Genomic DNA, 27,584 nt, shown 5'->3' with positions numbered 1-27,584 from the left:
TCAAATTTCTTCATTTAGCCCAAACAAATGATGAGGCGAGGGTGGTGTGGTTTTCGTGACCGACGTCGCTCGCGTCATTCAGTGAAGCCGGTTGCTCGCTTGCCCACTGCTGAGAATTTAGCCTTAAAATTAAAGGTCAAATCTTGAACTTTTTAATTGTTTTGTGCAGCCCCTCAGCTGTGTTCATTGAGAGCGTGACACCTACTAAACTAATCATTTAATCAACTTTCCACTCTCATTCTGATGCCACTCACTTCACATGTCACTTCACTTTCTATTTCTCTTTTAATACACCAAGATTTTGTACTCTTCTTCAACCACACCCTTGATAATTATTATTACAATTATTTTCTTTGGAAAAAAAAATAAAAATTATAACTTGAGCCTTGTTTTCTTGATTTTCATGGCTGCAAAGGAAACCTTAAGGAGAAAGTTGGCTATGGCTGTCAAAACCATCCACTGGAGCTATGCAATCTTTTGGTCCATTTCTTCAACACAACCAAAACCTGGGTACCAAATTCTTGATTTATCAATATTCTTTATAAATAAATAAATATGCATCAAGATATAAGCTTTTTAACACAAGGTACAACTTTTAATGTTAAAACTGACAACCCATGAGTGTTTTTCATCTTTACTGATTAAATTATGAAAACTTTGAGAAATCAAGAAAATTTGTTCACTTTTGCTTGTTTTGATGTTATTGAGTGAATATGTGCTTTATAAGTTATAAAGATAGATAAAGATTTGAACTTTTGAGGCCAGACATTGATTCTTAATTTTGAAAATTGATTTGAGTGGATGAAAATATAAAAGATAATTTTTTTTAAGATACCAAATATTTTGTAATAAAAGTATCCGGTTACAATAGAGAGACAAATATTTTTTTTTAAGATAATTTGATAACCATATTGGTTATTTGTCAATTTGCTGAATGCATAAAATATTTGGTTCCATTTCTATATAACAAAGTATGGTGTGCACGGTTCGGTTTAATTTGGTCATTAGCCTCGACCGTAACAGAAGTCATCGGTTAATCTATTTTATTAACCAGTTGGTTTTTGGTTAATTAGTTCGGTTGAGTTAATGGCCATTTTCGTCCCTGTGGTTTTCTACTTTCGTCACTTCAGTCCAAAATTTATAATTTTGTCAATTTAGTCCTCATAGTTTTAAATATTAGCCAATTACATCCCATCCGTCTAACGACATCCAGCTATGCCGTTAGTTTAATGGTATTTTTGTCTTTCTCCTTTTAATTTTAAGTTATTGGTTATCTTAGTCCCTGTGGTTTGATACTTTTGCCAATTCAGTCCAAAATTTGAAAATTTGTCAATTTAATGTTCAGTTTAATTCAGTTTTTTTATTTTTTATTTTTTTTGTTTATAACCTTGAAGAGCATAATTCAAGTCCAAAACCATCGAGCAACCTCAAATACTGGTATGCATTTACTTTATTGACAACAGTAATCATACCCCCCCCCCCCCCGCCCTTATATTTTGTTTCTAGATATTTCCTAAAATCTTCTCCATGGTGGAATTCAATGGGAAAGTGGTTAATGTAATTCCCTGAAACCGAATTGTATAGAAAAAACTAAAAATCGTTTTGTTGATTAATGTATAATAGTTGATTACGACCCAGATTTTCGTTATGATATGTTAATCTCTAAACCCTAAATATTATGCATTCATCAAAGAAACGATTTTTGGTTTTTTCCATACAATTCGGTTTCACGGAATTGCTTTGACCACTTTACCATTGAATTCCACCATGGGGGAGAGTTTAGGAACCGTCTAGAAACTAAATACGAGAGGAGGGGGTATGATTAATGTTATCGACAGAGTAAATGCAGACCTGTTTTGAGCTTGGATAATGCCCTCTAGGGTTATAGAAAAAAAAAACTGACTTAAATTGACAATATTTCAAACTTTGGACTGAATTGACAAAAGTATCAAACCACAGGGATGAAAATGACCAATAACTTAAAATAAAAAGTAGAAAGACAAAAATACCCTTAAACTAACGGCAAAGCTGGATGCCGTTAGACGGATAGAACGTAATTGGCTAATATTTAAAACTATGAGGACTAAATTGATAAAAATACAAGTTATGGACTGAAGTGGCGAAAGTAGCAAACCACAGGGACAAAAATGGCCATTAACTCTAGTTCGGTTTATTCGGTTAGTCAGTTTTCTGTTTGGTTCGGTTAATAACCAAAACCAAACTCGGGGTAAATTTTTTTGCTTAGAAATAAATGAAAGGGAGGTATAAATATGAAACTACGAAAGGTTCGGTTAACCGGATTTTGGTTAATTCGGGTTTCGGTTAACGTTTTGGTTATTGCTCGCATGTTTGACCAAAAAGTCAATATGCTTCTTTCCCTTTATTTGCTATATGGGTTGTATCTTTTTCATGCCAAGTAACAATCTTTTGTCACAAAATACAATCTTTTTCATATATGTATAGAATTTGAATTAGGGTGTTGACATGGTGTGATGGATACTACAATGGGGACATCAAAACAAGGAAGACAATACAAGCCGAGGAAATGGAAGAAGAAGATGATGAGGATGATGATGAAGTGGGATTGCAAAGGACTGCACAGTTAAGACAGCTTTATGAATCACTTTCAGCAGCTTCTGAAACACACCATTATGAATCGCAGCCACGAAGGCCCCTGACTGCATTGTCGCCTGAAGATCTCACGGATGCCGAGTGGTATTTCTTGGTTTGCATGACATTTGAGTTCACTAATGGTCAAGGGTAAGCAAAGCTAACTTCTCATAAGCTCTTTAATGTTATCTTGTCTATTTTATGTGTTTTAAAATGTATAGTTTGTTTTAGGTTTCTCTATATGTTTCAAAAGATACTACATAAATCAAATTTAAGGTCAAAAAATGCATTTTTTTTGGTACCTTCAAAAGTCAAAATCAAGAAAGTTGAGAGCATATCAGCATATAGAAGCCAAAACATGTTAAACATTCATGACCCAACATAAATCAATTTTAAAGTCAAAAGTTTCATTTTTTTTGTACCTTCAAAAGTCGAAATCAAGAATGATGAGACCATATAGAAGTCAAAACATGTTAAACATTCATGATTCAACATAAACCAATTTAAAGGTCAAAAAATGCATTTTTTGGTACCTTCAAAAGTCAAAATCAAGATGAGAGCATATAGAAGTCAAAACATGCTAAACAATAAACATTCATGAGGCAAAATTTTAACTTGATCTAATTTAGATTGCCAGGAAGAACAATGGCAAAGAATACAACCAGTTGGTTATCCAATGCTCACCATGCAGATAGCAAAGTCTTCAGTCGCTCTCTTTTAGCGAAAGTAAGCATCTTTTTTTTTTACATTAAAGTCATATTTCTTACTCAAAATATTGTTTTCAATCTAACTATGTAATATACATCTTTCTTTTGCATTGCTACCGTCTTCCTCAGAGCGCATCAATACAGGTATGCAAATTTTGCTGATTTAAATCGTTTCCATATATAGAAAATATAATTCACTATTATTTGTTTTTGTCGTGTAGTATGCTTTCCGTATTTAGAAGGTATAGTTGAGTTCGGTGTAGCAGAGAAGGTATAATAAAAATTATAACTTTTCAATCTTTTTCCACATTACTAAGTTTTTAATATTTTGCTAATGTTCTTAAAAGGTTTTAGAAGACGAAAACATCATTAAACAGATTAAAGCTTTAATATTTGATGCTCCACTTCAAAAGGCTCTTGAACTCCCTCTAGAAAGTTGTTCCAACATGCTTGATCATGATGATCTTCTCATCAACAGTCTCGGCAACATTCTTGAATATGATCAAAATCAAGAACAAAGTTGGCGGTTTGTAGACGACGATGAAGAAGGAGAGATCAGTTTTCACCATAATAATTCCATGGGTTCGAGTGATTGTGTATCTCAAAACTTAGCCGGTGCCAGTGGTCATGGTGACGTATGGAGTGATGATGATGATCGGTATCAATGTGCTCTTTTGAGGATATTCAAGAACACCCCGAGATTGGTTTTGGGACATCATTTTAGAAACTGTGGTTTACAAGAGTCTGCATTTGTTAGCTGGAAAGGTTATGATGGAATTGAATCAAGTGGAAGTTGTTCACAAATGTTGTTAAAAAGTGTGCTTTATAAAGTCCCGAAAATGCACGAAAACCGCTTACTTTGGCCCCCTGATGAAAATCTTGATCAAATGAGGAGATTTGAAGATGATGATGTGAAGAATATTGATCATAGGTTTTCGGTAGTAAGCGCTTTGGTCCCGTCTAGTGGAAAGGTAAAATTATATCTCGCACCCTTCGTGTAGGTGGCAAAACGTGTCATTTGTGTACATCAGGTTGGGTTGGCCCGAAACACTTTTTTCTTACTATTAAAATAATAATATAATTTCTTGGATAAAAACGCATCGGGGTTATTATGTCAATCAGTCTTTGACCTTGACTTTGATTTTTTGACTTTTAACAATGATGTTTTATAGGTTGACAAAGTTTCTCTACTCGATGACACTATCGATTACTTAAAAACCCTAGAGAGAAAAGTTGAAACGCTACAATCCAATAAATTGTATGACGCGCAAGAAATGAAATGTGATAGCTATTGCAACAAAAGAAAAGCGTCGTGTGATCTTAAAGATTTACAAGAAGAATGTTTTTCAGACTGTATCACAGTCAGCGCAATAGACAAAGATGTGACAATAGAGATACGGTGTAGATGGCGAGATAACATGATGGTACAAGTGTTTGATGCATTGAGCAGCCTGAAATTGGAATCTTATTCTGTTAATTCTTCTACCATTGATGGCATTCTCACATTAACTATTGAATCTAAGGTAGGGTTGACTAGTCAAACATCCATTGATGTTCATATTGTGATATATGTTGTTTAATTCTTTGTGTACTTGTATGTTGCAGTAAAAGAGTTGTACAACATCAGCAGCAAAGATGATCAGGCAGGCACTTCAAAGAGTGATTGGTAGTAGGTATTGAGCTCACTTTTTCTAGTTAAAATATGTAATTTTTGCACAGATTAGCAACTTTCCAAGGACATTCATTTATGTTGGTAATTACATTGACATTTGATTGATTTCTAGAAAAGATAATAAATGTTTTAAAAAAAACAAATTCTTATTCATACATTACATTTTTGTTGCCTGAGATGTGTTGAGGCACAGCAGTTGATTAGACATCTAGGGGTAAAGCGCTGTTTCGGTGCGAGCCATGAGAGCTATACCAAATCGAGTGTATGTTTTATTTTTTTTTATGTATTAAGTCTTATTCATACGCTACTTTTTTTCTGATTATATATAGATATAATTATAAAGTAGAATATTACTTATGCATTTTTTAAATTTTCCTTGGGACCAATGATACTAATTGTATGACAAGAAATTTAACTAACAAGGTGTTTTTATGTTCCTTTCATATACCAAAGCACATCCAAACCGAATATTTCAACCGCTCTCCTAGCCGATAGACTTTTATGGATGACGTACTTTAGTGTTGTCATCGTCGATATCTAACTTTTAAAGCATCATTTCCATTAGTTGTCATCTAAGAACTAATGTTTTTAGTACTAAAATAATCTAATCTTACAAAAAAAAAAAAAGTTCGGAAACACTATCCACCACTGATTTACTACATTTAATCTTAAAAAAAAACTTATCTTTATCACGCCCTCATAAAAACATATGAAATCCATAACTTCAAATGTACACATTTAAGATCATACAAAATTCATTACCTAAAGCGAACAAACAGGAAAATGAATCAATTTTCATTTAAAGTGTAGTGTTATAACAACTTAGGTCTCATGCAAATTTCATTACCTATAACAAGCTAAAAGCCGCAAAAAATATGCATAATCCGTTCATTCCCACTCGATTGTTGATGGAGGCTTGGATGTAATGTCTAGACACACTCGGTTCACCCCACGAACACTGTTGCAAATCTTTCTTGACACGTCATCAAGGAACTTATGCTCAAAATAATACCTGAAGTTCCCAAAAAATTAAAAAGTCAACTATAACAAAGCCTCAATTTGACTTTTAAGGTCTTCAAGATTATAGAAAGGTTGAATGAAAAGACAACCACCAATTTTTTCTTAAAAAGTTGAAGACTTTATGTCAGTTTAAGGATGCAAACGAGATAAGCCGCTCCTGAGCTACTCGAGATACAAACGTGTAAAGCTTGAATCGAACCGAGCTTAAACGAGCTCGAGCCTAAAGCTAAGCTTGTTTAATAAACTAGCCCAAGCCCAAGCTTCACTTGTCGAGCTCAAGCTGCCTCGTGAGCCTAAACAAGCATAATATTTATATAGTTTTTTATTTAATATATATAAAATTTTAAATTTATAATACTTATTAGTATATATAAAGCCCGGGCCCAAGCTTCACTTGTGGAGCTCAAACTAATTTATATAGTTTTTATTTAATATATTTAATATATAAAATTATAAATTTATAGCACTTATTAGTATATATAAAATTAAGAAGAAATAAGTATATAAAATATATTATGCTATATATACTTGATTACTTGATACAAAAAGAATTAAAATACATACAAAAAATATATAAATACATGCAAAATAGTTAATAAATAACACGCAAGTCAGGCCCAAGCTTGAAAAACTAATCACGGGTAGAACCCAAGCTTTAAAAATATAGCTCAAAACAAGCCAAGCTCGAGCTTAAAGAACTACTCATGAACCAAGCTTGAGCCTAGACGAGCTCGGGCTCGGCTCGTTTAGACCCCTATGTCAGTTTTGAGGGTTGACCAGAAAGTCAAAAGTGCTTACCAATCTGCAGTCATGCCATCTTGACTCGTAACAGCTCTGAGTGCAACCGCGTTAGAATGAGTCCTTTGATCTCCTTGAACACCAGTTGTTTTTACAGGTAAAAACACCGCAAACGCTTGCCATATGTCATCGTAAATCCCAGCATCTTTAATTGCTTGAATAAAGATTTCATCCACCTGGATTTTTAATTTCAACATATACAAAAAAAAAACATCACCACAAAATATATTTAAAGAATTTACGCTATAATTTTATAGCCTTCAAATCTTACCTGGCGAAGGATATCCAACGCGTTTCCTTGAGTGACATCACCTGGAATCCTTACAGCAAGCCCGGGCCCGGGAAACGGGTGGCGTTTCAAAAATGAAACAGGAACGTCTAAAATCTTACCCAGTTCACGAACCTTCAAAACAATAAACGAATCGTTAATGGAAAAAAAGGCAATCAATAACTTTAAAAGAAAAACAATGAAAATTAAGAAAATTCCACCTCGTCTTTAAACAAAAGTTTAAGCGGTTCAATGAGTTTTAACTTCATATCTTTAGGAAGCCCGCCGACGTTATGATGACTTTTAATTGTGTGAGAATGAGTCTTTCCGCTTCCGGGCGGTGGGCAAGATTCAATCACATCCGGATACAAAGTTCCTTGAACCAAATAAGTCGGTTTTTTCCCCAACTTTTGCTCTAACTCGTGTGCGAACGCATCAAACACAGAAATAAACTCCTTCCCGATTATTTTCCTCTTTTTCTCGGGATCGGTTACCCCTTTTAACTCGCTGAGGAACCGCACCGATGCATCAACACAAGTGACCGGAAGATGAAGATCTTTTTCAAAAGTTTCCATCACTCTCTCTTGTTCCTTGTATCTACAAACAAAAAAAATCAATCTTTATTAAAAAAAACAATCTTTTGGCTTGCCCCTTCTTAACAAATCTTCTGAGTTGACCATTTAACCCGTTTGAGTTAAAACACTATCAAACTGACACATAAAGATTCAATCTTTATAAAAAAAAAAAAAAAAGCTTTCGACTTGCCCCATTTTAGCAAAATCTTTTGAGCTAAAACACTATCGAACAAACACATAAAGATTCGATCTTTACCAAAATTAAAAAAAAAAGAAGAAAAACTTTTGACTTGCCCAATTTTAACAAAAATCTTTTGAGTTGACCATTTGGCCCGTTTGAGCTAAAACACGATCAAACCGACACACTGCAAATCAAAAACTCACCTTAATAAACCATTATCAACAAAGATGCAGTGAAGTCTTTCACCAATTGCTTTATGAACAAGAGTGGCTGCAACGGTTGAATCGACACCTCCGGATAATGCGCATATAACATGATCTTGATGGCCCACCATACCTCTTATCACTTTGATTTCTTCCTCCATTACATCTTCCATTTTCCACCCTGCTTCAATTCCGCATATGTCCAGTAGAAAATGCCGCAATGTTTCCATACCTTTAGGTGAATGTGTTACCTGCATAACATTCAAAAAAGGAGTCTTTATACTATTCTAACTGAATCACTTCATCCAAGATTACTGAATTACATAGCAAAGGACTCATAATCAGCCTTAAAGTCAGCCAAAACTCGATTTCACCTAATCGGTATCAATCAAAATTGGACAATTTTCGGTCAAAATTAGGGGTGTAAACAAGCTTAGCCCGAGCTCGGCTCGTTTTAGTTTAGGAGGGCTCGAGATGAGCTCAGGCTCGGCTTGTTTATTTATATATTGATTATTTGATTTATATATCTTTATAATTATAATTTATTTAATATATAATATAATAAAAAATATTTCATGATTTTATCATATGTTCATAACTTCATATATAAAAATAATTTATATATATATTTACATTTATAATTATAATTTTACATAAAATATACTAATATTTAAATGATTTTATCATATATTAATAACTTCATGTATAAAAATAATTATTATATAATACATTAAATAAAAAGTGTAAAAGTGAAAAGCTCGTTTAGGCTGCCAACCTGGCTTGAGCTCGATATATGAAGCTCAGGCTCATTTTTTACACGAGCCTTAATAAAAGCTGGAGCTTTAGCTCATTTAAGCTCGGCTAGATTCGAGTTTTAACAAGCCGATATCGAGTAGCTCACAAGAAGTTCGGCTCGTGTACACCCCTAGTCAGCACATTCAAAGTATTTGAAAAACTATATATAAAATATTAAAAATCCATTCCGATTAATCCCAATTAATCCGCATTAATCACTAGTCAGCACCCCACCCAAACCCAATTCAATCTACCTCCGGATGATACTGCAACCCGTAAAACCGCCTCCGAACATCCTCAACCGCAGCAATCGCGCCCTGCTCGCTCCTCGCAACCACCTCGAACCCATCCGGCAGCTCCACCGCCTCATCACCATGACTCATCCACACCACCTGCCTCTCAACAACCCCACCAAACACCTTCCCGCCATTTCCAACCGCCTCAACCACCATCCTCCCATACTCCTGTTTCCCACCACTCACCACTTTCCCGCCCAATTTCTGCACAATCAGCTGCAGCCCATAGCAAATACCCAACACAAAGATTTGATTTTTATCAACGTATTCAAGAAACCCATCTGGGAAAGACGGCGCGTTGGGCGCGTGGACCGAGTGGGGGCCACCGGAGAGGATGATTACAGATGGGTTTAAGTCGGTGATGGATTTGAGTGAGGCGGTGCCGGAGATGCAGAGGGAGAAGATGGATAAAGAGCGGATGCGGCGGGTGATGAGGTGGGTGTATTGTGAACCGTAGTCTAAGATGAGTACTATGTTGGACTTTGTGGCTTCTTGTTGCTGTTGGTGTTCCATTGAAGAAGATGATGAGGGTTTAAGGTTGCTAGGGTTTTTGGTGGTGGGAGAGATGGTGTTTTGAGTACTTTTTGTAGGCTTGAATTTATTTTTATAATAATATTATTTTTTATTCTTTATACTTAGTGTCAATTTTGAAGAATTATGGAAATAAAGGATTTAAGCTAACAAGGTTGATCTCACCCGGATTTCGATTTTATTGTGTGTTAAAGCATACAGTTAAGTTAATTGGCAGTCGGTGGTATGGTTTCACTTGAGAACGTCCAAGTCAAACTCTAAAGCCAGCGTGAGCCCGGTTAAAACAACACGGTCTGGCCAGGGTAAGACGATGATACTCTCCAAATTGGAGGGTATGGTGAACACACAAGAAATTCTTCGTTCAAAAAAAGACAACTAGAAATTCGGCTCGAGCTCCATTGTACAGTGTAGCGTAATATTAGAAGTTGAATCCGGAGCCAACGAAACTACACAACACATGATCTTACATGTTTCTAACAAGGAACCTGAAAACATATAGCTTTGGATGCAAACAAGCTGAGCCGAGCCAAAGCTCGAGCTCGGCTTGTTTAACTTACACGAAGCTCGAGCTCGGCTCGTTTAACTAACACATAGCTCGAGCTCGATGTCACACCCTGACTAGCACAATGCGGAAACGTAAAACGGGAATGTAACAGACACCTCTGGTATCAACACATTGTTTATAAAGAAACATTACAAACTAATTTACAATATATTACATTTCTTTGTTTTATCATTGTTTTACAGTCTAGGTGGTACAAACAAAACTAATTCGTTAACTAAACGTTCTTACTACTAACACCCTTGCTTCTATTCACATAGCATCAACCACACACTTCAGGCAAGTAACAGATCACCAAATTACTCCGATTTTGGTACACCTGAAAAGCAGTTTAAAACGGGTCAACTACTAGAGTTTGTGAGTTTCACGAGTTTCAAGAAAACAGTAATGAGTATTCACAAGTTAACACCTGTAATCATGAAATAAGTATGTATGTATGTAAATGATGTAATTATGCTAAGCTACAGTGAAGCTTTGACTGTATGTGCTGCGTGCATCCATTTCCCGCGCTCAATCAACCACTGTGGCTCCCCTTCCGCCCACAACATACCCCGGTAGCTATGTCTAACACTACATAGCCTGTTTGTACAAATATGGTCATGTGCAAACGGCGCCATGTGACACGGCAACCAGGCCGATTCCGTTTGGGTTTGTCAAACCAATAGTACTATTCACAAGCCACCAGCTCGAAGTTAATCACTGTGATCGTGGGGACTTTCGTGTGTTAGCACTTAGATAATTCACATCAGTACATGTTTCAGGTATGTATATGTAATCAAACATGTTTTTCACCCCAAAAGTTCGTAAAACAGTTTAAAAGTGGGGTCATGAAACTCACGGTTTAGTAGATATTCAGTACTGTATCAACTCGTGATTTGTTCTGTCCGCTATCAGTAGTTTCTATAATCAATATTATAATAATATTAATATTTTAATATTATTATAATCTCAATACTAAACTCGGTTGTATAACTAATCTGGGTGTAGCTGGAACGCCCAGAAAGTGGCAATAGGCTTAGGTTGTGATGTTGTTCAATGTCTAATACTTAAAACCGAACTTGGCTCAGACTCCCGTTTTCCCAGCTGGGCCAAGTTGCTCGTTTACGCGTTCAGAAAGCAGTTATGGGAAAATAAGATTGGGTAAATGTATTGGTTAATAACATGATTAAGTTATAAAGAAAGATCACATACTGGGATCCCGGATTAGCCACGGGGCCCGTTTCCGTTTATTCAGTTTAATTTGAGAATAAACGCGCACAATCCACCCGGATTGTCCAGGTTTCTCATAGAAAATTTCATTTTCACTTAATTAGTCCAAACATATGATTTTTGATCACTCTTGGTGTTTTGATTTTCCCGCAGGTTCACTAGTCGCGAACTTGCCGGTTGTTATAAAAACTGAGTTTGTTTAAAATTCAGATTAGCATAATTAATTAACCGTTAATTATTAAATTATGAAAATTTAACCACTTATCAATTAAAATATTTAGATTTTTATAAAAATATTTCTGAAATTTATTTACTGATTTATTAATTTATAAAAATTCATTTTATCAGCTATATTTCGCCTGAAAATCGTCCGTTTACCCTAAACAATTTCCAAAAATTCCACAAAATTTCCTAAATACTCAAATCATGTCCCAAAATAACATGTATCAATTCCAGAATGTAAAAAGCTCGTGCAATATTCTTTTCGGCCCAAATTCGGCTGTAAAAATTCACACGAACGCAAATAAACAAAATACCTTTAAACTTCTCCAAATGATCCCAAAATTCATATGTGATCAAAATACATCAAATCCGAGTTCCCAGAAAAATTTCATAATTTTTGAAGTATTTTAGCTATTTTTCCCTAATAAACGTCCCAATTCGGTAATAAATTCGCCAAATATTCTCGGATGGTCAAAAAATTACCAAATTTGAACAGGGGCTCATTGACATGGTCCCTGATGTCCCTGAAAAATTTCAAGTCCTAACAATATGCACATCATAACCTTAACCTAAATAGCCCGTAAACGAGTGTTTCGGCATTACCTTAGCGGGTTTGGCTCGTTTCCGACTTTTTAATCAAGTTTTCAGGTTCTTGTGCTTCTAAGCAAGCTAGGTACAAGTCCTATATCACAAACCAAGCAATATTTCATCAACATAGCAGCCCTTAACTTAGGGTTTCGGCTAGTGCACAAAAACGAACTTTTGAACCGTAAAAACGTCGTTTCAACCCTTTAATCCGTGTTTATGGCCAAAAAAACTATCAAAACAGGTTCCTTACCGTGTTTATGAACAAAACATGTTTATGGACTATTTTTAGGATTTTTACACGGTTAGGAATGACTTTTAGTAACCAAGACATGTTTTTATAGTATTAAACAAGTTTAAACAAGTATAAAAGCTACTTATTTAAGCCCCTTACCTTAGGGTTTGAAGGTTTTCTGGCTAGAACAGAGCTTATGTCCAGAGTTTTCAATAAATAATGTTGAAAATATCTTGGATCTAGTTTAAATGTGAAAGAATAAAAGGGGGGGGTGGCTGATGGCCGATCGGAAGTCCATGGGCCCATTTTGGGCCTATTTTGGCCCAATTTTCTGATTTCTCAAGCCCAAATACGAAAAGCCCGGTCCAAATTTAGTTCGGGTTCGGTTTTTCGGCTAGTTTTGCGTAAACAGCGCGAAAACGAGTGTTTTTCGGCTAGTTTTGTGTAAAATTATAAAAGCATACTATATGTTTGTAAAAATCAAAAATATTTTCACGGATCGCTTAAAACATTTCAAATAAGTGTTTGGTAAGTCTTTTTCGGCTTAACGGATGATATAATGCTTGGTTTGTAACTATCTTTTGCGTTTAAATCTATAGCGGGTAGTTAAACGAGCATATTTTCGTTTAACTTGTTTGCTATCAAACTAAGGCCATATTTCTAATGTCTTAGCTTGTATTAAACGTATATCACTCATAGATGGCCCCCCGAGATATCTGGGTCATAACCCGACCCGTTCGGTTAATCGTTCGTTTATTATGCAAAAAGCGTTTATTTGCTTAATCGGTAAATACGTACTGAGGTGTACCTTGTTTTGGCTCAAATGTCACACTCAAGCTCGGCTCGTGAGTAGATTTTCGAGCTCGGGCACGTTTATTATTTATTAATTTTTTTTATATATTTATAATTAGTTTTATATATTTATTCAATCATAATTTTATGTAGTAAATTATTCAGTTATGTTTATATGTTTACTATTTATTCATAACATTTTATATATTTATTAATATATATTTTAAACAATTCATATTATATAAATGACATGTGTTTTTAGGCTCGTGATCCGGCTCGAAACAAGTTGATAAGTAAAGTTCGAGGTCGGGTTAATTAAGTTCGGCTCGTTTGACCTGAATGCTAAACCAATTTCAAGTATCACCATCCCCATAAACCCCATTTCACACACCTTATCCCCTCACCTCTCCCCAACCTCCAAACTCTTAAAACCCCTTCACAGATGTTCTCCTTGTCACCCTCTTTCTCTCCCTCTAAACCCTCATTCCACCGCCCAATTCTCACCACTGTTGCCACCAACCGGAGCAGCAAACACTACCCAAACCCATCTGACATTGACCCACCTGAGGCCCTAGAAGACACAGTACATGGCGTGTCCAAGTTCAAGCAGCTTGACCTCAGGATTGCACGTGCAAGGAAAGCCCAACAAGTGCAGTATGAGAAAGACCAGTCTATCTTTCTCAAAGCCATTGAAGAGGTGGAGGATGCACCTGATGATGATGAAGGTGTTGTGAAAGATGAGTCTGAGGGTGATTTGTATTCGGAGATTGATGAGTCTATTGCTTTGAAGAGGAAGGAGTTTGTGAAGAAGGGGTTGTTGAAGCCTAATCCTAAGAAAGATGAGGTAAAGATTGGATTTTTATTGCTAATTTACTTGTAATTTGTGGTTAAATTTGGGTTTGGACTTGTTTGTTGGTAAAAATATTGGATTTTTATTGGTAATTTACTTGTAATTTGTGGTTAAATTTGGGTTTGAACTTGTTTCTTGGTAAAAAGATTGGATTTTTATTGTTAATTTACTTGTAATTTGTGGTTAAATTTGGGTTTGGACTTGTTTCCTGGTAAAAAGATTGGATTTTTATTGTTAACTCACTTGTAATTTGTGGTTAAATTTGGGTTTGGACTTGTTTCCTGGTAAAAGATTGGATTTTTATTGTTAATTCACTTGTAATTTATAGTTAAAAGTGGTTTTGGTAAAAAGATTGGATTTTTATTGTTAATTCACTTGGAATTTGTAGTTAAATTTGGCTTTGAAGAAACACTAAGTGACCCCGGGCAGATTACGGATAATCTGGGGGTTAAGTAGATGTTTCCCACGAGGGGTTAGGTCCGGCAAAGATGGTTCTTCCGATGACCTGCAAAACAGACACCGTGAGCTCGTCACTGAGAAGGGGGGTACCTCCTTGTGACCACCCTCCGGCGTAAGAATCAGACTAGATTGCTCTTGAATATAAGTGTATATTAAGAGATTGCTAGAGAAGATAAGATAATCAGATCCTAATACCATTCCAAGGTGTTGGAGTATTTATAGCCGAAGGTAGGTTTCCAAGAAGGTACAGCCGGCTGAATAGTATTCCTGTTCTGCCAACTGTGGGCTACGCACATGCCATGCTGGTGGTTGGTGGGTAGGCAGCGGCTGATAGTGACCAGGCCGGCTGTGTACTATTCCTTTTCCACCAACTGCAGGCTATGCACGTGCTACGACAGGTTGGTGAGTAGGCAGCGGCTGATAGTGACATTAAGTAATAGAGCATGCTGCTCGTTGTACTGTTGTCAGTGAGCTGTCGCAGCTTTGGTCAGATCTTTTGTCCATACCTCGTCAGGTACAGTACAAAAGATCCTCCAGTAGCGTACGGACTGGCTCATTTGGGCGGGAGTTTTCCCGGCTTTGGGCGGGAATATTCCCGGCTTGCTCACTCCTTCTTCAGGTGACATTACTGAATTATTTAAGAGTTAAGTGCCTTGTGCGTGTAGCCTTGCTGCGCGGGTAGCCTTCCCTGATGGCTAGTATCCGTTGCTGCGGGAACAGGCGGAGTACGTCGACCATTGGGAGGCTTTTCCTGCGGGAACAGCTTGCGTACTGCGCGTAAGGACGTCACGTCTCTGAGCATGGTGGGTCCTGCGGATCCAGTTGGTTTCTGCGCAGACGTCTCTCTTCAAGGTGAGTCTTGCGAGTTTAGCCTTTGCGCAGACGTCCCTGTTGAAGGTGAGTCTTGCGGGTTCAACTGCACAGACGTCCCTCTTTGAGGTGAGTCTTGCGGGTCCAACTGGGCTCTGCTGGGACCTACCTCTTCAGGCTTTGGACTTGTTTCTTGGTAAAAAGATTGAATTTTTATTGTTAATTTACTTGGATTTGTAGTTAAATTTGGGTTTGGACTTGTTTCTTAATAAAAAGGTTGAATTTTTATTGTTAATTTACTTGGAATCTGTAGTTAAATTTGGGTTTGGACTTGATTCTTATAAAAAGATTGAATTTTTATTATTAGCCCTATTGGAGTTTGAAGTTAAAACTGGTTTTTAACTTGTTTCTTGATAAAAAGATTGAATTGTTATTATTAACCCAATTGGAATTTGTAGTTAAAACTGGTTTTTAACTTGTTTCTTGATAAAAAAGATTGAATTTTTATTATTAACCCACTTGAAATTCGTAGTTACAAAGTAATTTTGTACTTGTTGAGTTGCTGATTGTTATAAGATTGAATCTTTTTATTTCTTGTTTTACTAAATTTTGTGCAGTTCAAACATAAGTTTGAATTAGGCCCAAATGCTGTCAATATATAGACTGAGTTTGGACTTAGGATTATGTCTTTCTAAAGATTCTTGATTCAAAAGACATGAATCTTTGCATTCAGTTTATTAAAAAGCAAGCTTTTACAGTTTTAGTATCAATCGACATTATTCTTAATCCTTATTATACTGGAAATATGCCAATTTTGGATGCAGTCAAAGGAGGAGCTAAAAGATGAAGTAGTAGATGAACTACAATCTCAAGAAGAAGAAGATTTGGATGAAATCGAAGAACTCGAAGAACTTAAAGGAACTGGTGACGATTCAGAGGCAGAAGCTTCAGATCTTGAGATAGATGACGATTTGGGTCCTGGTAATTCATCATTTAAGTCTGAGTTTGAATCCGAATTTGATGCTTTTCGCAAAGGTGAAGTTAGAATTGTCGAACCCAAATGTAAAATGACATTAGCTGAGCTTTTAGACGAGAGTAAGGTCGTACCCATTTCGGTTTTGGGTAATTTAGAGATCGAAATTACGGGTATTCAACACGATTCAAGATTAGTCGAACCCGGTGACTTGTTTGTATGTTGCGTCGGGAAAAAAACTGATGGGCATTTGTTTCTAACTGAGGCTGATAAACGAGGGGCAGTTGCAGTTGTAGCTAGTAAAGAAATCGACATTGAGGAAACTTTAGGGTGTAAAGCGTTAGTTTTAGTTGAAGACACGAGCTCGGTTTTAGCAACTTTAGCAGCCTCGTTTTATAGGCACCCGTCAAAAAACATAGCGGTAATCGGTATCACAGGAACATATGGAAAAACGAGCACTGCTTATTTAATAAAAGGTATGTATGAAGTGATGGGATTAAGAACCGGGATGATAACTAACGTTGCTCATTATATTCATGGAGAAAACCAATTGGAAACAAAAAACACGGTCCCTGATGCAATTTCCCGCCAAAAGTTGATGGCGAAAATGGTCCATAACGGGACGGAAGCTCTTGTGATGGAAGCTTCTTCTCACGAGCTTGAATCGGGAAAATGTGATGAAGTTGATTTTGATATCGCGGTTTTCACAAATCTAAGTACGGACCATTTGGATATCCACGGGTCAGAAGAAGAGTATAAAAGTGCTCAACTTAAGTTGTTTAGTAGAATGGTGGACCCCACACGACACCGGAAAGTTGTGAACATTGATGACGAAAGCGCCCCTCTGTTTATTGCTCAAGGGAATCAAGACGTGCCGGTAGTCACATTTGCGTTGGAGGATAAGAAAGCCGATGTGCACCCGTTGCAGTTTGATCTTTCTTTGTTTGAGACCCAAGTTTTGGTAGATACGCCGAAGGGTATTTTGGAGATTTCATCTGGGTTACTCGGGAGGCAAAATATTTACAATATTCTTGCAGCTGTGGCGGTTGGGATTGCGGTTGAGGCGCCGTTGGAAGATATTGTTAGAGGGATTGAAGAGGTCGATGTCGTCCCCGGTAGATGCGAGTTGATAGACGAGGAACAAACGTACGGGGTGGTGGTTGATTACGCGAATACCCCTGCTGGTTTATCAAGACTTCTCGATAACGTTCGGGAACTCAATCCAAAAAGGATCATCACAGGTATGAAAATTGGACTACAACATTGTTAATATAATACAAAATGTTTGACTATTATGAAATACCTAAAATACCCTTGGTGTTCGTTTTAGTTATTGGTTGTCCGGGTGAGACCGAGAGAGGCAAACGACCCGTGATGACGAAGATTGCGACAGACAAGAGTGACATTACTATGCTGACATCAGACAATCCAAGAAACGAGGATCCACGTAAGCATGCTTGAAGTTTAAACCGTAATTGTTTATACAAACCATGTATTGTTAGTTTGCAACTAAATAATGCTGTGAATAACATGTGTACCAGTGGACATATTAGACGACATGTTGGCGGGCATAGGGATGACAATGCAAGATTACTTGAAGCATCAAGCAGACGATTACCACCCGCCACTTGCAAACGGTCATAGACTCTTCCTTCATGATATTAGAAGAGTAGCTGTACGCTCGGCTGTTGCAATGGGCGAGGAGGGCGATATTGTTGTAAGTTAATTGCTACCCTGGTAGGCCCGGGCCCGGGCCGATATGTTTCATTAAGGTTAATATTATTATTTTTTTGTGTTTTAAATTTGTGTAGGTGGTTACGGGGAAAGGGCACGAGACGTATGATACAGTTGGCGACACAACCGAGTTTTTCGACGACAGGGAAGAGTGTCGGGAAGCTTTGCAGTATGTGGATGAACTACACCAATCTGGGATCGACACCAGTGAATATCCATGGCGGTAAGATTCATATTGATGTCGGTTTGGGCTTAAAAATCGGGTTGTTTTAATTATCCATTTTGGTGCAGGCTGCCTGAGAGTTACTAACAAGGAGAACTGATATGTCATTTAGTTTTGGAAAAGTAAGAACTCGGTTTTGTTCTTAAAGCATCGGCTGTGTGGTCCGTCAAAGGTACAGTTTTGTAGGAACTAGGAAGCAGGCAACTTATGTTTGTGTCGAAAAGAGATTACCGTTAAGTGTGTCGTTTGAAAAGGTTAACGAACGAAGAATTCGGGTTGATGAAGTTCGATATAAGAAACATAATAAACGATCCGTAACGTTTCGTGGGAGTCGGAGGATGAGATGCAAGTTGTAATGTTCTTGTTTGTGATATTTGGATGATATCATACGTATGTAATATTTTTAAGGAATTTATTTTAAGTGTACAAAGAAAATGTGAGCTTCTCATACCTATTAAATGCCGAACTGGCCTTTGAACATCCCTACGGAATACAAATTAAGAGGTGCACAAAATACGTGGTTCTGGACCTGACCTGAAACGGTAGTACCCGACCCGGGGGGATGACCTGGTATTAGGTTTCTTCCCGGCTTGTACCCAACCCGGACCCATGGGAATCGGTTCCATCCTTACTCAGTCAAATACCCGACTATATTCGGAGCCGGTTCCTACTTTACCCAGTGTTTACTTTTGTTTAACATACACGAAACAAGTACCAGAAAATACCTGGTTTGTATACCTTTAAATTAAACTATCAATTACTAAAGAAGAGTTGGCCATGATATTGAGATTTTAAGGCATTACTTCGTAAAATAACAACCATTGCAGTTATTTTAGATACTTTATTACAATTCAACGATCGGAATTTTAGTAACAACAAATTGTAACTAATCTGTTGTATATGTATCTTTAATGAGGATTGAACCCATAACATTCCCGTTGACTTTTACCAATAGAAATAAAATATAAAATTTGTTAACAATAGAAATAAAATATAAAACTTGTTTCACTTGTGTCTTTTCACTAGATAGACCTTAGCTTCAAAGATCACACTTGTGCTAAACAATGGGACAAAGATCTTCCATCATCTTCGTATCTCATCATCTTCTGCAACTAATACAATGACACAAGAGATCTATCTCAACTGTCTTTAGTTACACACATTAACAAAAAAAAAAAAAAAATCTGTTAAAGATTCACCTAATCTTTCATGGGTTTCTTGAGATTCTGTTGGTTGGTACCATTAGTTATTGTTTTCTTCAGTAACCCTAGTTCAGTCACTGCTGGAGATATTGTGCATGATGACAAATTTGCCCCCAAGAAACCTGGTTGTGAGAATGACTTTGTGCTGGTAAAAGTTAAAGCTTAAAATTAAAGTCCCTCTTTTAAATTTTTATTTGAATAAAGTTGTTAACTTTTTGCTTCTTGTTTCTTGATCTGAGACTTTTAGTGCATTTTAGCATCATTGTATATATCATATTGACAGATTTTAAGTAGGACTGGCAAATGGGTTGGGTTGGGCGGGTTCGGGTCACATGTCAGAACGGGTTAGGGTCGGAACTGGTCGATTCAGAAAAGGGGCGGGTTTGGGTCGGAACGGGTCGATTCAAAAAAGGGTTCTTTTGGTTTGGTTTGGGATGTGTTCGGGCCGAAGGGGTCGGGTCAATACGGTTTCGGGTTACTACGGGTTCGGGTCAGAATGGGTTAGGGTCGGAACGGGTCGATTCAAAAGGGGGTTCTTTTGGTTTGGGTCAGGACGGATTTGGGTCGAAATGGGTCTGGTCAGAACAGGTTTCGGGTTACACAGGGTTTGGGTCAAAACGGGTTGGTCTAAAAATGTTTTTTTTAATTGCTGTAAATTTTTAAATTAAGATTTTAGCTTCATTGTGTATTGTAAATAGATATTTGAAGTAAAAAGTGGAATTGGATCTTGTTTGGTTAATTTTTGAACCCATTTTGATGGAATTTAACAATTTATATAGAATCCAAAACAAGAAAGTTGATCACTTTCTGTATCTTTGACTTTTGATCTTAAATCTTGATAGGTCAAAGTTCAAACTTGGGTTGATGGTGTAGAAGGTGCTGAGTTTGTTGGTGTCGGTGCTCGATTTGGTACCACAATTGTATCCAAGGAGAAAAATGCAAACCAAACTCACCTCACTCAATCTGACCCGCGCGATTGTTGCAGCCCGCCAAAGAAAAAGGTCTCAGTTTCCCATTTTTTAAAACCATTTTATTAATTGTGACTACTAACTTAGTTTATCTTTGTTAGCTTACCGGTGATGTCATCATGGTGACCCGAGGTCGTTGCAAATTCACAACAAAGGCAAACTTTGCACAAGCTGCTGGTGCTTCAGCAGTACTTATTATAAATAACCAAAGAGGTAAACAAGTTAATGTATTAGAAGATGCTCATTATTATTTTACTTTAATCATGTGATTGAAAAAAGAACATGTTTTTTTCTTCTTTTTTTATTTATTTTTTGGTGATGTTTCAGAACTTTACAAGATGGTTTGTGAGCCCGATGAAACTGATTTAGACATACACATACCAACCGTTATGCTTCCACAAGATGCTGGTATAGAGTTAGAGAGAATGTTGTTAAACCGTTCATCAAGTAAGTTTTTTTAGAAGTCAAAATAGGATTTTTAAATATCATGTCAATAAAAAATCTATTTTTTTAAAACTACCCTCTAGTTTCTGTGCAGTTATACTCACCAAGAAGACCGGTTGTAGACATAGCCGAGGTATTTATATGGTTAATGGCGGTTGGGACCATAATATGTGCCTCTTATTGGTCAGCATGGAGTGCAAATGAAGCAGTTATAGAGCATGATAAATTACTTGAGGTCAAAATGTTATTATGTTCTTTTTGAATCTTGATTGTCCTACTTGGCGCTGACGTGGCGAGCATTGACGTATGAGGTGTCGATTTCTTGTAGGATTTAGCAGATGACCTTTCAAACGCGAAACTTGTCGGTACAAGTGGGATTGTGGAAGTCAACACAACGTCAGCAGTCTTGTTTGTTGTTGTTGCTTCTTGTTTCTTGGTTCTCCTTTACAAGTTAATGTCCGAATGGTTTATTGAACTTTTGGTGGTCATATTCTGCATAGGCGGTGTAGAGGTGTGAAAACTGAACAACTTTTAAATAAATTATACGTTTACAAAACAAAATTAAATTTGATTAAAGATTTTTTTTTTTACTCGTAGGGATTGCAAACATGCATAGTTGCTTTACTATCAAGGTGCAATATTTCTTGGATTATTCTATAAAGTTTATTAAGTATTAAAAAATATCTACTGAAATTTTCAGGTGGTTTAAACATGCTGCACAATCTTATATTAAAGTACCGTTTTTTGGAGTTGTTTCATATCTTACTTTGACGGTTTTGCCCTTCTGCGTAGCTTTTGCGGTTCTTTGGGCCGTTTATCGGGAATCTAAGTTTGCATGGATTGGTCAAGATATACTTGTAAGTCAACTTACACACCAAAATTATAAAGTATTTAAATTTTTATAAATTTTACTAATGATTTTTTTGTGAATACTCAGGGAATTGCATTGATAATTACGGTACTTCAGATTGTGCATGTACCTAATCTCAAGGTAAATCTGTTGAACTCGAAGGGTATTTTAGGCATTTCGCAAACCACATTCAAGCGCAATGATGTTACAAGTAATGGGATTTGTGTTTTGTGGCTCAGGTTGGGGCCGTACTGCTCGGTTGTGCTTTCTTGTATGACGTTTTTTGGGTTTTTGTTTCTAAGAAAGTGTTCCATGAAAGTGTGATGATTGTGGTAAGTCAACGGTCAGCCTTGTTCATTATTGGTCAACATTGACTGATTTTAGTAGTAAAGTAATAATGGTTTGTTTGTAGGTGGCTCGCGGTGACAAAAGTGGGGAAGATGGTATCCCGATGCTGCTAAAGATACCACGCATGTTTGACACGTGGGGCGGTTTTAGTATAATTGGCTTTGGTGATATTCTGCTACCCGGTTTATTAATCGCATTTTCCCTCAGGTTTCTTTTGCATCTTTATCCTTCTAATTTCATTTTATCTTTTTCAAACTATGTCACTTTCTGTTATATGATACTGCTAACACGTCAAACGGGCATAATTAAAAATACGTGTAGTAAAAAAGAAAATGTTGTCAAACAAGTTAGAATCCCACGAAAACCGTTAATTTATAGAAATTGGATCGTTTTTTTACCCGTTATTTTGTCAGCTCGTTTCATCAGCTATACAATGCTTGGTTTTGTTTTAACAAACCTCGATGCAGGCATGATTGGTTCGCAAAAAGGCACATTCGGGCCGGATATTTCTTGTGGGCAATGTTTGCTTACGGATTAGGTGATAAAGATCTATAACGAAACCTTTTATTGATCCTTTTATTGATCGGTTTAAGTGTCTAGAATGTTGTAACAATGAAAATATACAACAGGTCTCCTTGTAACTTACATAGCATTAAATATGATGGATGGCCATGGTCAACCGGCATTGTTATACATCGTTCCGTTTACCTTAGGTAATGTCCTTGCTTCAAAAGATATTAATAACATTGTTTCATAAGTCATAACTAATGGGTCGGGCTCAAATGATGCAGGGACATTTTTGTCATTGGGAAAGAAGAGAGGGGATCTTGGTGTTCTATGGTCAAGCGGGCGGCCCGAAAGAGAATGTCCGCATGTTCGGCTTGGGCAAACTCATGCACCGGATGAATGAACGCAGGTTAATATTGTTTACGAGTGCTAAGGGTTCCCATAAACAATGCAACTGAGTGCAGAGAATTAAAGCATTCCCATAAACAATGAAAATTTTTAAAATCAATCAGAAACAAAATAAGCACGAAATCAAGTATGCAGAATCGGTTTATTCATACGATATTATTATTACATGATCTCTCCGTCAGCGATAGTGTTATCCTTGACTGGTCTGTATAAAGCGGATAAAGTAGTCGGTTAAGCCCTTGTCATAAACACTGTACTGATCGTCGGTTGCAAAACCAAACCCGGAGTCCATACCCTTTTCTTGATTGAATAAGCCTGCACACCCAAAGCCACTGATGTCACGATCCCAGTCTCGGGTGATCTTTCTCTCTTTGGACCCGCTCTTCTTTCACCTCTTTCGTCTCGTGATTATTTCATTGTGCAGCAAATGAAGCCGAACCTGCAGTGGCTCTTTCAGACCCTGCTTTTTGAGCCAACGCACGTAACTTTTCTTTTTCTCTCAGCATCATCTCGTCTAGCACTTTGGACCTGATACAAAGGTCTTCGCAGGCATGTCGTTCAGCTACGCATAAAGCTTCTGCAAACTGTGCAAACCTGTCATTAACTTGGACTTTTGAACCAATCAATCTTGTATATATAGTATTTATTAATAACAAGTTTGATGGTTGGTTTAGCTGTTCTATTTCAATTTTCAATCCAAACCAAATTCAAGCATAAACATATCTCCCATTTCTTTTAATTCAAACCTTTCGGTTTGGCTCGGTATCAAAGCATGTGTACGGAGGTTGGGTTGTATGGGTCTAAGATGGGTAAAGTTAACCCATCTTGACCCAAAGAGCTTTAAACCCCTCCAAAAAAATATTCAAAAAAGTTTTAAAAAAATAATAATTTAAAATATAAATCAAAAACACAAAAAGTAAAATAACTACAATGTTTTTCCCATCATCCTCATTCATTAAAAAAAAAAACTTGGTTTTGTCTTAGTTCAGGTTCGGTTTTTTATACAACTTTTCTAACATGTTAACATACCAATTCTAAGATATCTAGGATGTCTCATTTAAGCATGCATGCCAACTTTATAAATTTTAAGTGTATTAGTTTTTTTTTAATCTAAATTATCATGTTTTGGTCGTTGTCGGTTTCAATTAACTGATTGACTGATAACGATCCCACATTTTTCAAATTGATCCCAACGATATGCAACCAACAGAATGTTTAACACTGTTAATTGCATGTCGCCGAAAAATGCACCTTAGAAGTTTGATTTTTTAGGGTTTTATCAAATAAGTTTCAGATATTCTCTTTTTGGCCATGACTTTATTTAAAAACTTTGATTCACTAACCTTTTGCCACAAAAGTAAAACTTAAATGATTTATAAATGACATGTGAAAAAAAAATAAGAAAGAAACAAAAATGTTAAGCCTTTAGTCGGAAACTACTATTTTCAGAAGTCATGGAATATTAAAATTAATGTTTTCAATATTTATTGGGTCGGACTGGTTGAATTATTCTAAAAAACATATGTCTGAAACTAATTACAAAATAAAAAATAAAAAAAATAAAAAAAAATAAAAAATTGCAACTTTAGGCAGCTGATTTTTACGTTACGCTGTAGCGTAAGTTACATATGAATATAAAGTGAAAAATGCTAGTCTACACAAAAGAATATTATCCGAACCGATGAAGGTCTAGAACATTACTTTAAAAACCTTTGTTTTTTAAAAGAGTGGACTGTCTTTTAATATTTTTGGTGTTGGATTAGATGTGTTTCTTCTTTTTTTTAACAATAACAAATAAAGTCCGATTGCTCAGGATAAGACAATGATAAAAGGTGTTGTACATTCGTGATCGCAGACAGTACTGGGTAGCCTAAGCCACCGTCTTTTGTTTCGGGAAACCTCGGTTACGACTGGATTCGAACTTAAGACATTAGAGTCTCAAATCTAAATTTTTGCTTTCCCTTCAATCCTGGTTGAGCTAAAGCTCATAGAAGATGAGTTTAAAGGGTCCACACAATAAAGGCCGTTACATGTCTTTTTGATGACCACATTTTGTCTTTACTCAAGTTAACGCATCCTTATCGTTGTTGGACTATTATTTCAGGATCTTACCGTTGTAACTTCCGAACGGATAAATTCTAGAACATTAGTTAAAATAAAAATAAATTAAAATAAAATAAAAGTTTATTTATGACATAATGGAGTTTAATATAGTATGTGTTAGATGAATGCCACGTTGATGAATGCTTGTCGGCGTGGACGGTTGGAATGATGTGTTTGGATGTAGAACTTTCATTACAATATTAAGGGTTTTAAATAATCCTAATGCCTATTGATAAATATCAGTCTCAACTTTATACTTGCCTGCTGACTGTTCCAACTATTGATGTATTTGTTTTTAACGTGCCGCGACTAACGGATGTTAACTCCGTTAGTGATTTGCTTACGTGGACCTTCTTCTCCGGCCGCATCACGCAGGAAACCTGCAAACTCGCATCCATTCACCCTAATATCGTTACACCATCTCTCTCTATCTTTCCCCTCATTCGAAACCTAACCGACGTGCCGCCGTTGTTGTCTCCGGCGAAGTCCACCATTGTCAATCGTGTACCATTCGAGGTAATTGACACATCATTCGACTCGTTCTTATCCCCTTAACAAAAGCCCTATGCTTATTTTGTAAATCGCGTAACATTGATTTCAAATTTTTGAAAATAAAATCGGGGTTTGGTATCTAGGGATTGGCCATGAAAGAAGATGAAATTTTGTTCATTTTCTAATTTCTGATGTCTTTTGAAGAGGGAGGGAGATGACGTGATGCGGCCGGAGAAGAAGGTCCACGTCAGCAAATCACTAACGGAGTTAACATCCGTTAGTCGCAGCCCGTTAAAAACAAATACATCAATAGTTGGGACGGTCAGCAGGCAAGTGTAAAGTTGGAACTGATATTTACCAATAGGCCATAGTTGAGATTATTTAAAACCAATATTCCCAATATTAATTCTTAAAATAATTAAATTTCAATTAAAATTAGGCTATTGAAAAAGCTTTAATTAAAATTAGGCTAATGAAAAAGCTTCATATTTACACTTTAGACCAACTGGTCCGGTGATAGCCTTATGACTTACTGTATAAGAGGTCGTAGGCTAGAGTCTTGCATGAAAATAATGTTTCGGGTTGACTCATGAGTTTTCTTAGTTGCAGGTTTTCTTATGCATATGGACTGGGTTATCACATTTTGTAATTCGATTTATCAGGATAATATCGGATGTTGTCTTTGTTCAAAAAAAGAAAAAACACTCGTATTTACGCTCGTAGTTATTGTTCATTAAAACCGTTACAATCCATATAAATGATAATTGACATGCTAAGTTTTGGATTGGCTTGTTTACATGATACTAACATGACACACTCACACAAGTTAAAAATCGTGTTCATATATATGAGCTCGAAAATCATGTAAGATATATGAACTAAAAATCAGTGTCAGATGAGTACAAGTTATTATTAGTTAAACTAAGAGTACATATTGTGGGGCTCTAAAGGGGCTTTAAGATGAAAAAAGTGTTGTCATGTGTCGGCCATGTAGGCTGGTAGAACCAGAAGGGGATCTAAAGGCCAAAGGGTGTGTTGTGATGCTTTATTAGAGCTTTATGAGAAATTGGTGTTACGTTCAGGTGAATTTATATGATTGGTTATATATTTTTCTAATATTAAAAAAAAACTATTAAATGGTGTCCCACACCCGCAACTAAAACCAAGCCTCTTGCAAGCCCAACTATAGTTGAGTTAGTGCCCTTTACGCGGCCAACGTGTCAAGTGGCACGAGTGCGTTAATATCCACGACACATAAGGGGTGATATGTAGCCCAACCCCCCCAGTTGATTGCCATGTCATCATCACCATTACACAAGCAGGCGACATGTTTGTGCCCCCCCCTCGGTGCTCCTCTTCAAAAATCGCCCTTATCGCCTACATTTGTAGCCCCATTACGCATATCTTAAGAGGATCAATCCTCTTCAAACATATCCATTGTAAGAATTGTAACATTTTTTATTCAAAAGTGGTTTTGTTTTTTTTAACTATAATGTTTTATTTATTTATGCCTTTTATAAAAGGCAACCGAAAAAATAAGGATAACTTCATATCCAGGACAGACAGAAAAGGGTGCATGTGAAGAGGTAGGCCAAGACCAGAAGGGCATCCCTTGAGTATGAGTTGTTTAATGATTAAAGTGTTCTTTAATCAATTTGTTTGATACATGTTTTCATAAAAAAGATAATTATTTGGACAATAATATCAACTAATAATCATTTGTAAATTAAATTAATACATAACATTTGTACTTAGTGATCCATGTTGTAATGTATCAAGTGAGCTATCTTGTTTTAGGCCAAAGAACCACTCGAAATTCATACGTATTTGCAGGGGGTTGGCAGGTCTAACCTATCATGGACATGAGTACATAAACCTAAACTGAAAAATCAAGTAAGGCATATGAACCAGAACACGACTTGTATATTCGCATGTTGGCCTGAACACGACCT

At 36.5% G+C, this 27,584-nt stretch overlaps 4 protein-coding genes across 4 annotated transcripts; 3 read left to right on the top strand and 1 right to left on the bottom strand.

Annotated features, from left to right (window-relative positions):
- Positions 1-369: 369 nt before the first annotated feature.
- On the top strand, positions 370-4,897 carry LOC143572356 (transcription factor EGL1-like). The gene is made up of 7 exons (XM_077057542.1): positions 370-510; positions 2,476-2,760; positions 3,240-3,336; positions 3,447-3,465; positions 3,539-3,588; positions 3,665-4,288; positions 4,490-4,897. The coding sequence occupies exons 1-7, from the start codon at positions 404-406 to the stop codon at positions 4,895-4,897; spliced, it is 1,590 nt and encodes a 529-aa protein (XP_076913657.1). The 5' UTR covers positions 370-403.
- An 853-nt stretch (positions 4,898-5,750) lies between these two features.
- On the bottom strand, positions 5,751-9,642 carry LOC143572364 (uncharacterized). Its single transcript, XM_077057550.1, has 6 exons — positions 9,084-9,642; positions 8,035-8,285; positions 7,297-7,672; positions 7,079-7,210; positions 6,808-6,983; positions 5,751-6,001 (listed from the first exon to the last, which is right to left on the bottom strand). The coding sequence occupies exons 1-6, from the start codon at positions 9,636-9,638 to the stop codon at positions 5,878-5,880; spliced, it is 1,614 nt and encodes a 537-aa protein (XP_076913665.1). The 5' UTR covers positions 9,639-9,642; the 3' UTR covers positions 5,751-5,877.
- Positions 9,643-13,703: 4,061 nt separating this feature from the next.
- On the top strand, positions 13,704-18,455 carry LOC143572370 (UDP-N-acetylmuramoyl-L-alanyl-D-glutamate--2,6-diaminopimelate ligase MurE homolog, chloroplastic-like). Its single transcript, XM_077057555.1, has 6 exons — positions 13,704-14,105; positions 16,205-17,594; positions 17,684-17,800; positions 17,895-18,070; positions 18,165-18,310; positions 18,379-18,455. The coding sequence occupies exons 1-6, from the start codon at positions 13,704-13,706 to the stop codon at positions 18,395-18,397; spliced, it is 2,250 nt and encodes a 749-aa protein (XP_076913670.1). The 3' UTR covers positions 18,398-18,455.
- A 1,044-nt stretch (positions 18,456-19,499) lies between these two features.
- LOC143572363 (signal peptide peptidase-like 2) lies at positions 19,500-23,057 on the top strand. Its single transcript, XM_077057549.1, has 14 exons — positions 19,500-19,660; positions 20,355-20,513; positions 20,582-20,693; positions 20,808-20,927; positions 21,008-21,159; positions 21,253-21,435; positions 21,522-21,556; positions 21,625-21,781; positions 21,862-21,915; positions 22,014-22,106; positions 22,187-22,329; positions 22,590-22,660; positions 22,752-22,835; positions 22,914-23,057. Exons 1-14 carry the CDS (start codon positions 19,520-19,522, stop codon positions 23,030-23,032), a joined length of 1,623 nt encoding a protein of 540 aa, XP_076913664.1. The 5' UTR covers positions 19,500-19,519; the 3' UTR covers positions 23,033-23,057.
- Positions 23,058-27,584: the final 4,527 nt, after the last annotated feature.

Source organism: Bidens hawaiensis, unplaced genomic scaffold (genome assembly GCF_021521415.1).
Source record: "Bidens hawaiensis isolate Kalapana, Puna unplaced genomic scaffold, B.hawaiensis_p1.1 tig00025810_1, whole genome shotgun sequence".
Lineage (NCBI taxonomy): Eukaryota > Viridiplantae > Streptophyta > Magnoliopsida > Asterales > Asteraceae > Bidens > Bidens hawaiensis.
This window is presented reverse-complemented; position numbering and strand designations above follow the sequence as displayed.